Raw genomic sequence first — 13,419 nt, forward strand, 5'->3', positions numbered from 1 at the left:
TATGGTCTGTTATTTTAGAATATCCTGGGCTTGACCTGCAGTAAGAAATTGACTTTAAGCAAAACAAAGCTATATTTTTTTTAATTAACTATGCCTCCTAAGACTAAGACTGCAAGTACTTCAGAATCACGCAACAACACATTTAATGCTGCTTGGAAAAGGCAGTGGCCAAGGTTAACTGGAATTTTTTTTTTTTTTATGCATGAGACTGAAGAGCATCTGATTTTGAGAATGCATTGAGCACTTAGCTGTCTCAAGCACAATGTTTTAAAGGAGTCTTAATTGGAAATAAAAAAAGTCATGCTACTCAAGTGAATTGTCTTGCTTCTCATTATCAAAAAAGTCAAAAGAAGCCCAGTTATCACCTTCAGTGAGGACAGTACCCTGTGTTACAGGCTATGGAGATGTACCAGTGATTTGTGAAATGCACTTACCTTCTGTTCATAAGAGCAAAAGTGAAAATGCCCAGCAATTCCACATAGATTGTAGGCAAATAATACAGCAGCCCTTTCCACTGTGCATTGGACTCTGGCTTGTAACCAGTCATTTTCATTTCACAGGAGCAGGACAGAGCAAGAAGGAAAGGAAAGCAGTCTGTGGGCAAGAGAGGAGTGCTCACAAAGGCTTTTGGAGAAATATTTTATTTTGTAATTTGCTTAGTGAGGTGGGGGCATCTGCTGCTCCTCTAAGCTCCAGCCATGTCCTCTCCCCTTTTGGAAGAGCTGGTCAATTACACAGCAAAGCCACAGCTTCCAGGGTTTGGGGGGGTGTCCATTCTGGGAAGATTCTACAGCTCACTGTGTAAGACTAGAACCAAACTAATTTTCACTGTAAGTCAAGGCTCAAAAAAACCCAGAACAAACCCTCTTCTAAATATAAATCTGATTAAGATGAGATGAATCTGAGAAATCACACAATTTGGCATTAAATACAGTCTATTGTCCTTAATAGATTAAATTAGATAAATTTTTTTCACAGATTTTTAGCCAAGTAAATGCAATAATAATACTTAGATCTTGAGAATCATAGAATATCATAGAATGGTTTGGGATAGAAGGGATCTTAAAGATCAAGTAGTTCCAAACCCCCTGTTATGGTTGGGATGACCTTCCACTAGACCAGGTCATTCAAAACCTGGCCTTGAACACTTCCAAGGATGAGGCATCCACAATTTCCCTGGGCAGCCTGTGTCAGGGTCTCACCACCCTCACAGTGCAGAATTTCTTCCTCATATCTAATCTAAATTGTCTTTCAGCTTGAAGCCACTACCCCTTGTTCTGTTACTACAGGCCCTTGTAAGTACTCTTTCTTGTAAAGAAGATCTGAACCGTGCTCTAAGTTATTGGAAAATTTGGCAACTTATCATATTTGGCAACTTTATTATATTTTTCAATGATATAATATGCTATAAGAACAAAATCCCTGGTGATTTAGTATTTTAGTAAATAGTTTAGTATTTACAGTGATACTTCACAGAAGCATGAGAAATCACAGTGAAATGCTGAAAACATCATTCACAATGTATACTCTAGGTTTGTGTTTTCAACCTGTCGGACTATGAAAAGAAAAACTATCCAGTAAGCCAGTGGGTGTCACTATTGTGTTAAACAAACTCAGCAAATCATAATTTAGCACTGAAACTCTCAACTACTAATGGCTGAAAGGTACAAATAGAGAGCTACAAATAGAGCATAGATATTATAGAAATAGACACAAATAATTAACATCAGCTTAGCTAATAAAATTGAGTTTTGCTCTGTAGTATTTTATTGAAGTCACTGTTGACAATTTTTGGTTGATTCAAATCTGTAAAAAAGAATCGGTTTGTAGAGTTTTATCTTGCTTGATGTAGAAAAGCTTGGCAATCTACAGCAACTGAGAAAAAAAATACCATTTTCAGTATGGTAGGGTAGAGGAACCAAAAGTATTAAGAAAAGAAAGATGCTCAAGAACAAAAGGAGGTATAATTAACAAGGTCAAAACTTCTGAAAATTTGAAAAATGTCTAATATGAAAAATGCTAATTTACAGATGCTGTAGCTGGGCATCCTGTATGATGAACAACCTCAAAGAGATCTTGCAGTGATTGGTGTGATTCTCCTTACAGACTGGAGTGGTTCTGTTCCTATTCCACATTCTGGTAAGCAGGATCCCTTCCCTACCAGTTCAATCCTAACTTCTGTAGGCAGAGAACTGCCTATTCCTCGGCCCTGTTATTAAAAAAAAAAGGTGTGGTCTGCTTCAGATATAGATTTAGGGGTCTCATTTCTCTTGATCTGTTTTATAGAAAAACATAGTATGTTTTCAGTGAACGTAAGTGAAACATGTAACTGGTCTCAGGAATCTTCTGCTTTAAAACTGCTTTAAAACTTACAGCTAATGTACTGGGAAATAATGATCAACAAGTAGGAGGCAAATAATGGGAGAAATCTAGATTTCCTCAGATGCTAGTGACTATCTCTGATAGTGCATTTGAGACCAAGCAGAAGGATTTTACATATTTATTTCCTGAGTGTGCAACTTGAAAATTCAAATACAACTGCTGGATATTCCATGTGAATGACAGACTGCCACTGCATACCGACATGCAAAAAAAGTGTGTTTTAATAAATGTCTCTTACTTCCCAAAAGAGACAGAATTTGCACCATTTTCTGAGTTAGTGCATTTTAAATATGTTTACACTGTGCTGTAAATTGAACTTCAATAACCCATGGAACCCACTAAGCAATTTTGGCAACTCACAAAATCTACTGAGATGTTACAAGAGAAGCAGTGCCAGAATATTGACTTACTCCCAGGTAACTTTGCTCATTCTTACCCCAAGGCAGTGCATTCTTGCCCTGCAGTGACTGATACCAGCTGACTTCCTGGCTTACCTGTGACACCCAAGTGACTCAGCATCTCTTGTGAATGCTTACTCCTTACATCTTAAGTGTCAGAAAGTATAAAACCCTCCTCTTAGATTTCTGTTTGCTGCATTCTCCCCTACACTAGGATAAAAAATCAACCTCTTGCTTCATCTGCAAAAGAACGAGCATTGGTCCTGCTGAGTTATATCTATTATTCACTTTGATCCAGGCATTTCACATGACGCCAGATCAGGTTGGCTCATGAATAGATGCTTGCTTCCCAAATCTACTTAACTAAAAACAAAGCCAAGGGAATTGAATAGGATCAAACTCTGGTTTGATCAGCACAGGGGTCAGCACAGGACAGGTTTACAATCGGTCAGTGCTAACTGCAAGCTTTGTTTTAGCTATCTAAATTCTCTTAGAGCAGCCAGCATTTTTGGAAGTTGGTGATACAACACTGCAGGAGTTTTCCAGGAAACAACTTTCCAATGTAAAAAAAGATGATGAAATGGTGGAAAGGTTTTACTATGTCTTTAATGAAAATTGAAATCACAGACTTCATGTGATTCCTTTTACCAAAAAGGAAGAGGGGAAAAAGAAGTCAGGTAGAACACTTACTGCCATATATATTTTCACTAATGATGTTTTGCCTCATTTAGCCATTCTACAGATCTGAAATGTCCAGGTATAATAGCACACAGTGTGGACAAAGAGACTTAGCAGCACATTTTAATGGATACTATGGAAGAGAGAGTTGTCCTTTTGAGTTGTGACATAAGATTAAAAGATAAACAGTATCTTGAGAGACTAACTCCAACAAGACTGCAGTCCCAAGTGAACAGAAGTAAAAATTTCATTGTGATGTGAACAATTGTAATGACATACAACCAGCAGTAATGATTAAAATGTTTTTTCAGTGATTTCTTTCTGATGAATAGGAGTACAAATCTATTTCTTGCACAAAGTTATGGTTGAGAGAATTAAAAATGACAGGTACACAAGCTCTTCTAAAACCCAATAGAGCAACTGATACATAGCTATAATGGCTTTATTTAAATGAAAGTTCAGCTATTTCCTTTTACTTTTCTGTCAACTTGCCCACTATCAATACATTCAAATGTGGCCATGGCAGTTTTATTTTCTTATTCCCATGATCTGCTGTTTTCTAGCTAAACCTTAATTATCATTATCTTTCCACTTACAATAAAGAAGGCTTTTGATGTTGAAATTTAAAATATTTTCAAATGTGTGGAGGGATAGAATGCAAGAAAATAGTGCAGAAGGCAGTCTCACACCTGAGGAGTTGCAGCTGTACTAATTACCAAAGATTAGGAACAGGCCTGCCCTTAATAGGCCACAGCTGTGTCCAATAAGAAGACCAGTGCCACAAAAGAGTGGGTGAGCAGAGAGTTGGAGTTTGTTGGTTGTGCTGTGAAGAAGGATTCAGTGCTGTGAGGAGCTGCACGTGAGTAAATCACTGAGAAGGTATGGAACTTTTGAAATAAGTTGGTAACACAAATGGGCAAATAGAAGACTTACTAACAAAAGTTCTGAATATTTAGGCTTGTGTACTTTACCATGCCAGAGGCTTTTAATGACCATTTATTTTGTACAATTTCAAGACAGGACTGAGGAAGATGCAAAACTCTGAGGAACCAGCCCCAGAGTAGGATTCAAACAGAAAAGCAGATGTTTTGCATTCTAGAAAGCTAACGATAAGATAAACTAATCTTTTGTTTTGTAATGGGTAGTCTCCACAAAAGATTGGAGAGCAAAGTTAGTGTGTCAGAGTGTAAAAGCAGCATACAGCAAAGTTTAAAAACCAGAAGTATTGCAGTATGAAGGAAAATATTAAATAATCCTAGAGAAATTATTAATTACCATACATTAGGATAGAAAATATGGGCAGTAATCTATGTGAGGCAGCCTTTAGTAAAGCCACGTTTCATGTAGGGTCTCAGAGTAGTTCTGTTTCTAGTATATTGATTAATATAAATGACTGCATGAAATATAGATTAATATTACATTGGAGATACTTTATCCATTGTCCATCAGGGTACATGTACATGCTTATTTCAGAGCTTTTTCAGAAAATGGTACAATTCTCAGACTTACAGTTGCATAACAACATTGAATTAATTTTGAAATGTTTATTACACTTCTATTTGGCACTTAAGTCTAGTTCCTTGGAATTGTTTAGAAAACTAGCTGCCAATGTATGAATCATGGTCAAGTTTACATGTGATGAGGACAGCCTAGGAAAGAGCTAGAACAACTACAGGAGATCTTTATTATTTATTGACTGATTATGAGCATGTAATTCAGAACTTCCAGGCAACTGAGTGCAAACCCAAATCAGGGAAATTCCCCCTCGTTTGAGAGTTAGTTGTCTTTAAATGGCACTTCAGATCAGGTTTTTGGTATCCAAAACAATCTGTTCAGTAGCACTGAGAGACACTGCAGAGGTACCAGTCAAAATACTTTTCCTGGGATGCCCTTTTGTTAGCACAGTGTTACAGAGATATACGCATCCTAGGCCTCTATTATGAAAATCCTACAGCATGGGTGACTTTCACAGAGACATAATCCTGGAGGATTAGGATAGGATCCAAGGACACCAGGGCAGTGATCATGACACAGCAAAGCGTGCAGCTAACTGCAGAAGCACAGGAAGAAAAAGGTGTGTCTTGCTGTTCTGGCAACTCAGGTTGTACACAAAGAAATGGGGCATGGGGCTCTTCCAAAATTGATACACCATATTCAACCTTCCTAAACTTAAACATACACATAGTACTTTGGTAGAAAGATTTTTCATCACTGACAATTTTTTAGTTGACCACCAATCAGTACATGTGTGTGTGTATATATATATATACACACACACACATTTTGTATAAATGTAAGTTTTTTTCCTCACACAATGTTTAAATTATTGGCTAGAGAGGTATTCTGAGAAAGAAAAGCCAAGATAAACTAATCATCACTGGACATATTTCAATTAGCAATTAGCAACATATACAGTTACTTATTTTAGCATGTAATGTGAAAATGCCTTAGAGCTGTTTTATAATTATTCATAAGACAAAATTCAAGGTTTTTTTAAAGTTGGTATCTTAAGTGAGTAAGATAAAAAGTCTGCAAACACTTTTGGAGTCACCCAACCCAAATAAGAAATAACTAAGTTCTCATAAAACTAGAGAATGGCATGGACATTCTCTTTCAACCAGCCTCTTAGTAGAAGACAAGAATAGATTTCTATACTTCACTTGTATTAGGAATTGCATCTGTCTAATTCCTAGACTGATTTCAAAGAATCCTTAATACAAGAAAGGTACCATGATTAGTACAAATCCAATTAGAAACAGAAGTCTTTACAATCTTAGGTTTCTTCAGTGACAGCTGTTCTTGATACCAGTGACAGAATTATACAGTTTGTCAGATGTGTTTATGTCTGAATATTGATTTATTGATTTATCAACCATGTTGATTTTCAGGAACAGCAATGTGCACAAAATGAACAGAAAAATTTGTGCACAAAATGAACACAAAATTTGCAAGAGTAAATATAATTATCTCTATTCACAACTTACCCTTGATCCTTTTTCTGGAAAGCACCGACAAACTGAACAATCCTGTCCCCCACATGGATCAATATATGCATATCCTCCCTAAAAATGAAAAGGTTGTGGATTTGTCAATGTACAACAGACAACAATTACATCATCAAATATTGTCAGCTGGACATGTTAGCTAATTAGGTGATTTTCAAGGCAAAAGATCTCTCATCAACATAAACCTGCTGGCGAGGTAGAAGCAATAAGTAAAAGCTTATTACTTGTTGTAGAAGGTGGAAGAACTTTAACTACAAGTTATGTTACTTAACTAAATATTACAGTCAACTATAACTTGGGAAACCAGCTGCATCTGAAATAGATTTTAGCAGTACCAGAATTTAATTTGCAATAATGTACAATTTGTAATCCATCACATTATTTTAGGAGATTGTTCAACTACAATGAAATGATAAAAGACAAAACAAGGTGAAGGAGCAAGACATTTACTCAGAGATAAAACCTTGAATTTAATTCTTGTCTATTAAATGAAATTAAGTATATGCATGGTGTAATTATGCATTGCCTACTATTAATTTACTTCCTGTATTAAAAAATTCTGTTATTTTAATAGCAAAGAAATGACTGCTTTTTCATCAAATTGCAATGAGAAAAATTATTCAAGGGGAAATGAAAACACAACAAAATGTAAGTTCAGTAGATTTTGTGTGTGGTAAATGAACATCATTTCACTGTTCTTTTCTATTTCTCAAAGTGTAATAATAAACATACTTCATATGCACTTATAAACTAAATTGGAATGTCTCCTAAATAGCATTTTTGAGTAAAACTGTGTAAATTATCAAAGATATTTTAAAAAGAATTTTAACAAGGAGGTAAAATATTTAAGAATAATGTAGATAAACAAGTAAATGGTGATAAAACAAATATTTCTCCAGTGTGGGTTTTCATTATTATCAAGGTCAAGATTGTTTTGTTACTGGTTTTAATACCCAACAGAACACTATAGGCTCATACTTCAATGTTTCAAGGAGAAAACTCTGACAAATATTAGATAAGGAGGAAAAATTCTGTTCTTTCTATCTAGACCATTTTTAGAATATCTGGAATTCCCAAACCTCAGAACAAGATGTTATGATGGTCTCTCTCACACACTACTTGTCTATCACACACTGCATTTCCCATGAAATTACTAATCTACTCTGCACTAGTCTCTCAAATAGTTGTTAGAATCTTGCCTCTCCTGGAATGTCAATAGAATACAAGCTTCCAATAACAGAACTATTATCCTTTCTTCTGGTTGAACAGTTATTTTTAAAAAATATTTCCATCTTCAACAGCTCAAATGAAAAGGGATGAGTTTGGGGATAAAAAAATAAACTCTACAAAAAAAGAGCTTGTAAATATTTGAAAGAATACAAAGAGGATGGGCTTGAAAGAAGGCAAGGGCATTGCAAAAATAAGGGTAATGTGAAGGCCAGTACAGACAGGATAACAAAGTAGATATTGAAACTACATTATATGGGAAAATTTGGCTTCAGAGAGATGGGGCTGTTCACAGAAGCCAGTTTAAGATCTAGGTTAACATAGAGAGCAGAATGGAAAGCTAGAATTGACATGTGCCATAATGCAGAACCATTAAAGAGACTTCATGAGGAAAGAGATAGAAAACCCTCCTTTGTTCACCGAGTCTACATCCAGCTTTCCAAATACACCCCAAGTAGCCAGAATTAGAATCTAGGAAAATCCAGAGCATAAGATTGCAAATTAGATAAGCTGAGTAGCAGAAAGGAGAGACAGAACTGCAGAAATACAGAAAGGAATATTACAGTTTTCCCACAGAACTATTGGTCATTTTGGTGCATGTGGTGCTACTTGTTTAAACTCTATCGTTCTATCCCTCACCTGCCTAAAGTAACTATCAATGTCACTTACCCCATCAATTCCTTGAGTTGATAAAACAATCAGCAGCCACCTGATTTAAAAGAAGAAAACTGAATTAAAACTACCCTCACAACTTCAAACCTTTACAAAAATTTAGCCTGTAGAAAGTGAGAAGTGATCAAGTGTACACATGATTTAATCCTGTTTGGGGTGACTATATAGTGTTCTTATAAGGCGTGCACACCATCAAGAAATGGCCTCCCATGCTGTGAATATTTGTTTTTCTGGACTTGTGAGACTGAGGACAAACAGGCATGGACAAGACTATGTGAAAGTGATTATAACTCTCCCTTGTAACCTATTTCAAATTCCACTATTACGAAGGGCCAGAGGGGACCCACTCTAGATAGGTTTCTCCATGGACACCATGAGGTGAAGACTGAGTAGAGATGGGAATGATCTGCATCTACCCTGAAATCACTTAGTTGGTGCTGTTTTCTTTTGGTCAGAGAAAGAGGGCAAGAGAAAGTAGAGAGGAAAGCCACATTCAGAATTACAACATGATTCTAGAGCAGCTGCTAGGGAAGCCCAGCTCCATGCCAACCATTGCTAGTGATGGCTTGTAAAGTTTACAAAAAAAATACTAAAATAAAAAGTTAGCCCAAAATTTCTGCAGCAATACAGAAAGTAAGCATTCTTTAAAATTATTATTAATGCTAATATTATTTTTACTAAGAACTAAGGTGTCTACTAGTTATATGAAAAGATAAATTAGGTACAGCCATAGCATACAGACTGCTGTGTACTAGTCTACAGGTTACAGTGAAGCCTATTTCAAAATTACTTCAACTTTGCAAATATCTAGGTATTTCTTATTACTGTTAAATTAATAGCTAAGAATATATCTCAGTGAATCTGGTTAAAAAATGTAGTGATCTGTAAAACTCACCAGGCAGCTGTGATAAGCCACTTAATCCGTTCAAATGAACCCTTTGTTAATGCCATTCCTGCTGATTGAGGATTTGTATATGCAGCACTTCTTTTTCTTTAAATGGCAGGTCTTCTCTTTCCTTCTGTTTGTGGATGGTCTATAAATGCTGTTCCATACTGGTGTTGTTTTCCCCTCTGAACCTGTTTCTATTAAAATATACATCCAATGTATGCATGAATAATTACTGGAAAACCAAAAATAAGTCTTAACCATTTGTATGTGCTACACTGCACAGCTTTGTGTTGGCACTACATTATATTCTTCCTATTCAGGCCACATTTTATTTTATCAGCAATCCAGTTATTTCAAGGGGACTATGATGAAACTGCAGATTCACATAAAAAGCGGTACAAGATTTCAGCCTAGTAAAGATAGTCCTCATTCTGTGTTTAAAATAATGACCAAAGAGAATCTTGCATCATTATTTCTTAGAAAGTTTTCATAGCCACCATTTCAGTTAAAGGCACTAATACAAAAGATGCAATACCCATGTATAGTAAAAAACCTAATGAAATTTAAAAAAAACCTCAAGAAAGCACTTGTTATAGTTTTAAGACCAAACTGAGCAGCAGCATCTTTTGCAAACTGGGCTGGACCAGTCTGTGCTAGCATCTGAGCAAAGGAAGAGCACTCTAAATGCAGAATAAAACATATGCATTTCAGCTAAGAATTCTACCCATATGCATGGACAGATGACAAAAATTGGACATTGCCTAGAATTTTTTAGCCTTTTTTTTTTTAGACTGTTTTTTCTACAGCTTTTGCTAGGATGTAGGAAGCTGGAAGTTCAGTGTGCAGGACTGCAAAGTGGCCTCCACAGTCCCACACAGTCAAATTTTGCATACATAAATTGCATACATAATACATAATTTGCATACATAGTGCATCCCTGACCTCTGACTTAGGTCCAACAGTTTTATTTGCTGTTCCAACCTTTTTGGAAACTTGAGCTTCACAAATCCAGAGACAGGGCCAGGTCACGTGCAAACTCCCTTATGCCCCAAATAAAAAAGAAGCTGCAATCCTTTGTAATAAGGCATGTCTGGCAAATGAGTCACACTGAGGGTTATTTCAAACTGAGGGTTTAAGGGCTGGGCTTCTCCCAGGTTAGCACAGATTATCAGAGGCTTCTGCTTTTTAGCACTCTAGTGTTCCAAATGTGGGAAACAATTTTGAGCACAAACAAACTGAACCCTGACTAGAGTGAATTGACAGGGGTTTGCTTCCTTTGGAGAAGTTTCCTGAGTAGGCAAAGACACTCAGTTCCTGAGCAGGGAGTAAGGATGTGAAGTGCAGCAAACTGGCTGCTCTCTGATAGCTGTTCAGGCAGCAGCCATGTGTTTGTTAAACACGTGAGGGTACAGTTCCTGAAACATTACTGTTTTGCTTTCTGTTATTTGATAGTGAGGCACCTTTCTAACCAGAATTAATCTATAAATAATATTGACTTCTGTGTGTATCAGCATATCCAAATCCCTCAGTACTAAGGGGAGTCTTTGGAAGCTGCTGTGCCCTGACTGATGAATAAATAGCCTAAAGGCAGCCAGTCCAAGCTGCAAGATCACTCTTTATATGTATTGTATGGTACTCCATTCATCTGTCAAATTCTTACAGTCTTGCTGTGCCCCAGTTCCCCATCTGTAAGAAAAGAAAAAAATAACAACATCCCTCATAGAAAAAATAATATTCCGACCGCATTCCTACCTCACTGATTTTTTACATTAGTAATATAAACAATATAAGCAAAATTATGAGGCAATAAAATATTGTTAGGACTGATTGCCTCAAATGGAAAATCCAAGTCATAAAGTGTTGAGAATTTGCAGAAATGTGTTCCTTTTGCTCACTATCCATCTCATTATTTAATTATCCAAATAGCTTCTGAAAATTAAGAAGAAAATGAAAAAGAAAATTATATTTGGTACATTTGCTTTGTATTAGCAGTGAAACTTTTATTTTCAAATTAAAATCCATTTTGATCCAACCCATTGACACAGTTTGAAGTAATACTTAATGCATGAGTGGAAGACTTGCAACCCTCTGCTTGTTATTTTGTCATGGCTATCTAAACCCCATAATTTTCCGAACAAGTTGAATTGTTCAGTAGCTAATACAATAACAGAAAGAATACAAGGTTTTGTTTAGATTGATGTGTCAAATTGATCTCATTTTTTGTTTTTGAAGCAATCACAACAGTTACCTCAATAAAATATCCCCAGGATAGCACACTCACTGCCACCAAAGGAATAGATTTCACATGACATCACCAAACCTCACCTCAGAAAGCAGAAGGGGAAAAGCTGGCAGTATAACATAATCTAGATGTTTCCTTTCTAGACAGTAATCAAGAAATAAGACAACTTCATTCTCAGTAACTCTGTTAAAGAACAGGGGACATGAGCCATAGTTTGAGGCAGACACACAGCTACAGTTATTGAGGTAAAAAGAATTAGAGCAGTCCTAACTGTCTTTTCATCACATCCAAAGGAAGCAACATCATGTGCAACACTACCACACAAGTTACAGAGTCAAGGATTCAGAAGCTGTGAAATAAAAAATCGGGGTTTGTGCTCAGTTTTAATGTCCTTCTATGCATATAATGAGGACAGTCATTTGAAGTCTGTGAATATATATGCTGTTTTCCATAGGACTTCTGCCTCATTTGTGATGGACATATTCAGTACTCTCTCCATTCTTTCCAATAAGTCCTGTATTTTCATTTACAGTGTTCTATAAAACTTTGCATTTTATACTAAATTTGTACAACTTTAATGTTTCCCACAAAAATATTCCTGAAAATAGTATTATCCTTTCTGTACCATAGACAACCAAGGAGACAAAACCAAAGTTAAAGTAATTAAGTATCAGTTACTGTAGAAAAAGACAAACTTTAATTAGATGCATCTTTCAATTGCTTTCTAGAATTAAGGTTGATCTCCTGTGTTCATGTACTCGTGCTTTTGTTGGATTTTTGTAAAGTAGCTCTACAGGCACCTGCAGGTATACATTTTGGCACAACTGATGCTAAACTGGACAGCTGTTTAGACATACAAGATTGTCTGAGTTTGTAGCTCTTGGATAATAACATGGATTACAGCAGTATCAGCAACACTGGGCATCAAGGTTCCACAGGCTTTCTGTGGATGGACAGTGCCCATGATGGCAATGCTGAGCAGCAGGGAGAACATCAGTGGCTGATCTTACCTGTGTAGCAGCTCAGTGCTCCTTTGGAGTCATGGATCTGTCCTAGAGACTCTCATAAAGGCATGTATGCTTCTATGTGACAATCTCAGAGTGCAACATTACTTGCTGTTTCTTAACTATAAACACACAAAACTCTCATTCAGCTGAGCCACTTAGCAGCCAGCTGCTTAAGGTCAGTGAAGGAGGTGGTTCTGCAAGTGGATTCTTTTTAAATATTTTGCCTTATTGATACATCTCCCTTGTTAGCACTATCACATTTTTGCTTTGAACTTGCTGACTTTTTTTTTTTAATTTCCACACAGGGTTTTCATCATTTGAAAATTGACTCAGTATCTCTTTATTATAGAAGTGTTTCATTCACTCAGTATTCTGCATGAGTTCCTTCATTGCCCCTAATGGTGGTCTGCCTGCTTTTGTCTGTTTCTTCCAATAACTCATTGGCATAGTATTCAACAGTTTTTTTGAGTAGTCTTTACAGTGAGAGCCATGCCATTTTGCATTGAAATTGTCTTCATTTCAGAGGACTAATCACTCTCTTCCACTGTAGTCTCACTTGCACTGACCTCATTGTCTCATAGATAGCTTATGCACCTTTTGTTTTCACTTATTTACAAAAAAGTGTCTACTACCTTCTTTCTAATGCCAGAACTTCTCATGTTAAATTCCAGCAGTGGATACTATTTCTTCTACATGGTCACCATCAATCTGGCCTGAAACCAGGGGAATTCTTTCCTTTTCTCTCCATACCTTGCTGTCTATACCAGCATGCTCTCACAGCTTTTGGATATTTTAGAGTCAAGTTGTTTTACCATAGTCCTATGTACAAGATCTTTGGTACTGAAGATAATGCTCACCTCATCCTGAAGCATGTTCTTACTGGCACTACCAAACTTTTTGGAGAAGTCGCTTCTGCTAA

The 13,419-nt window shown here is 36.4% G+C and overlaps 1 protein-coding gene across 1 annotated transcript in view; it reads right to left on the reverse strand.

The window, feature by feature from the left end:
- Nucleotides 1–12,565, reverse strand: part of COL4A4 (collagen type IV alpha 4 chain) — a 65,008-nt gene extending 52,443 nt beyond the window's left edge. Inside the window, exons 1-4 of the mRNA XM_054515974.1 lie at nucleotides 12,504–12,565; nucleotides 9,258–9,445; nucleotides 8,360–8,399; nucleotides 6,443–6,520 (exon numbers count right to left, since the gene is read on the reverse strand). Coding sequence (XP_054371949.1) covers nucleotides 6,443–6,520; nucleotides 8,360–8,399; nucleotides 9,258–9,313 — 174 coding nt within the window. The 5' untranslated portion in view covers nucleotides 9,314–9,445; nucleotides 12,504–12,565. The remainder of the gene's footprint in view (nucleotides 1–6,442; nucleotides 6,521–8,359; nucleotides 8,400–9,257; nucleotides 9,446–12,503) is intronic.
- Nucleotides 12,566–13,419: the final 854 nt, after the last annotated feature.

The sequence above is a fragment of the Molothrus ater genome, chromosome 10, assembly GCF_012460135.2.
Source record: "Molothrus ater isolate BHLD 08-10-18 breed brown headed cowbird chromosome 10, BPBGC_Mater_1.1, whole genome shotgun sequence".
Lineage (NCBI taxonomy): Eukaryota > Metazoa > Chordata > Aves > Passeriformes > Icteridae > Molothrus > Molothrus ater.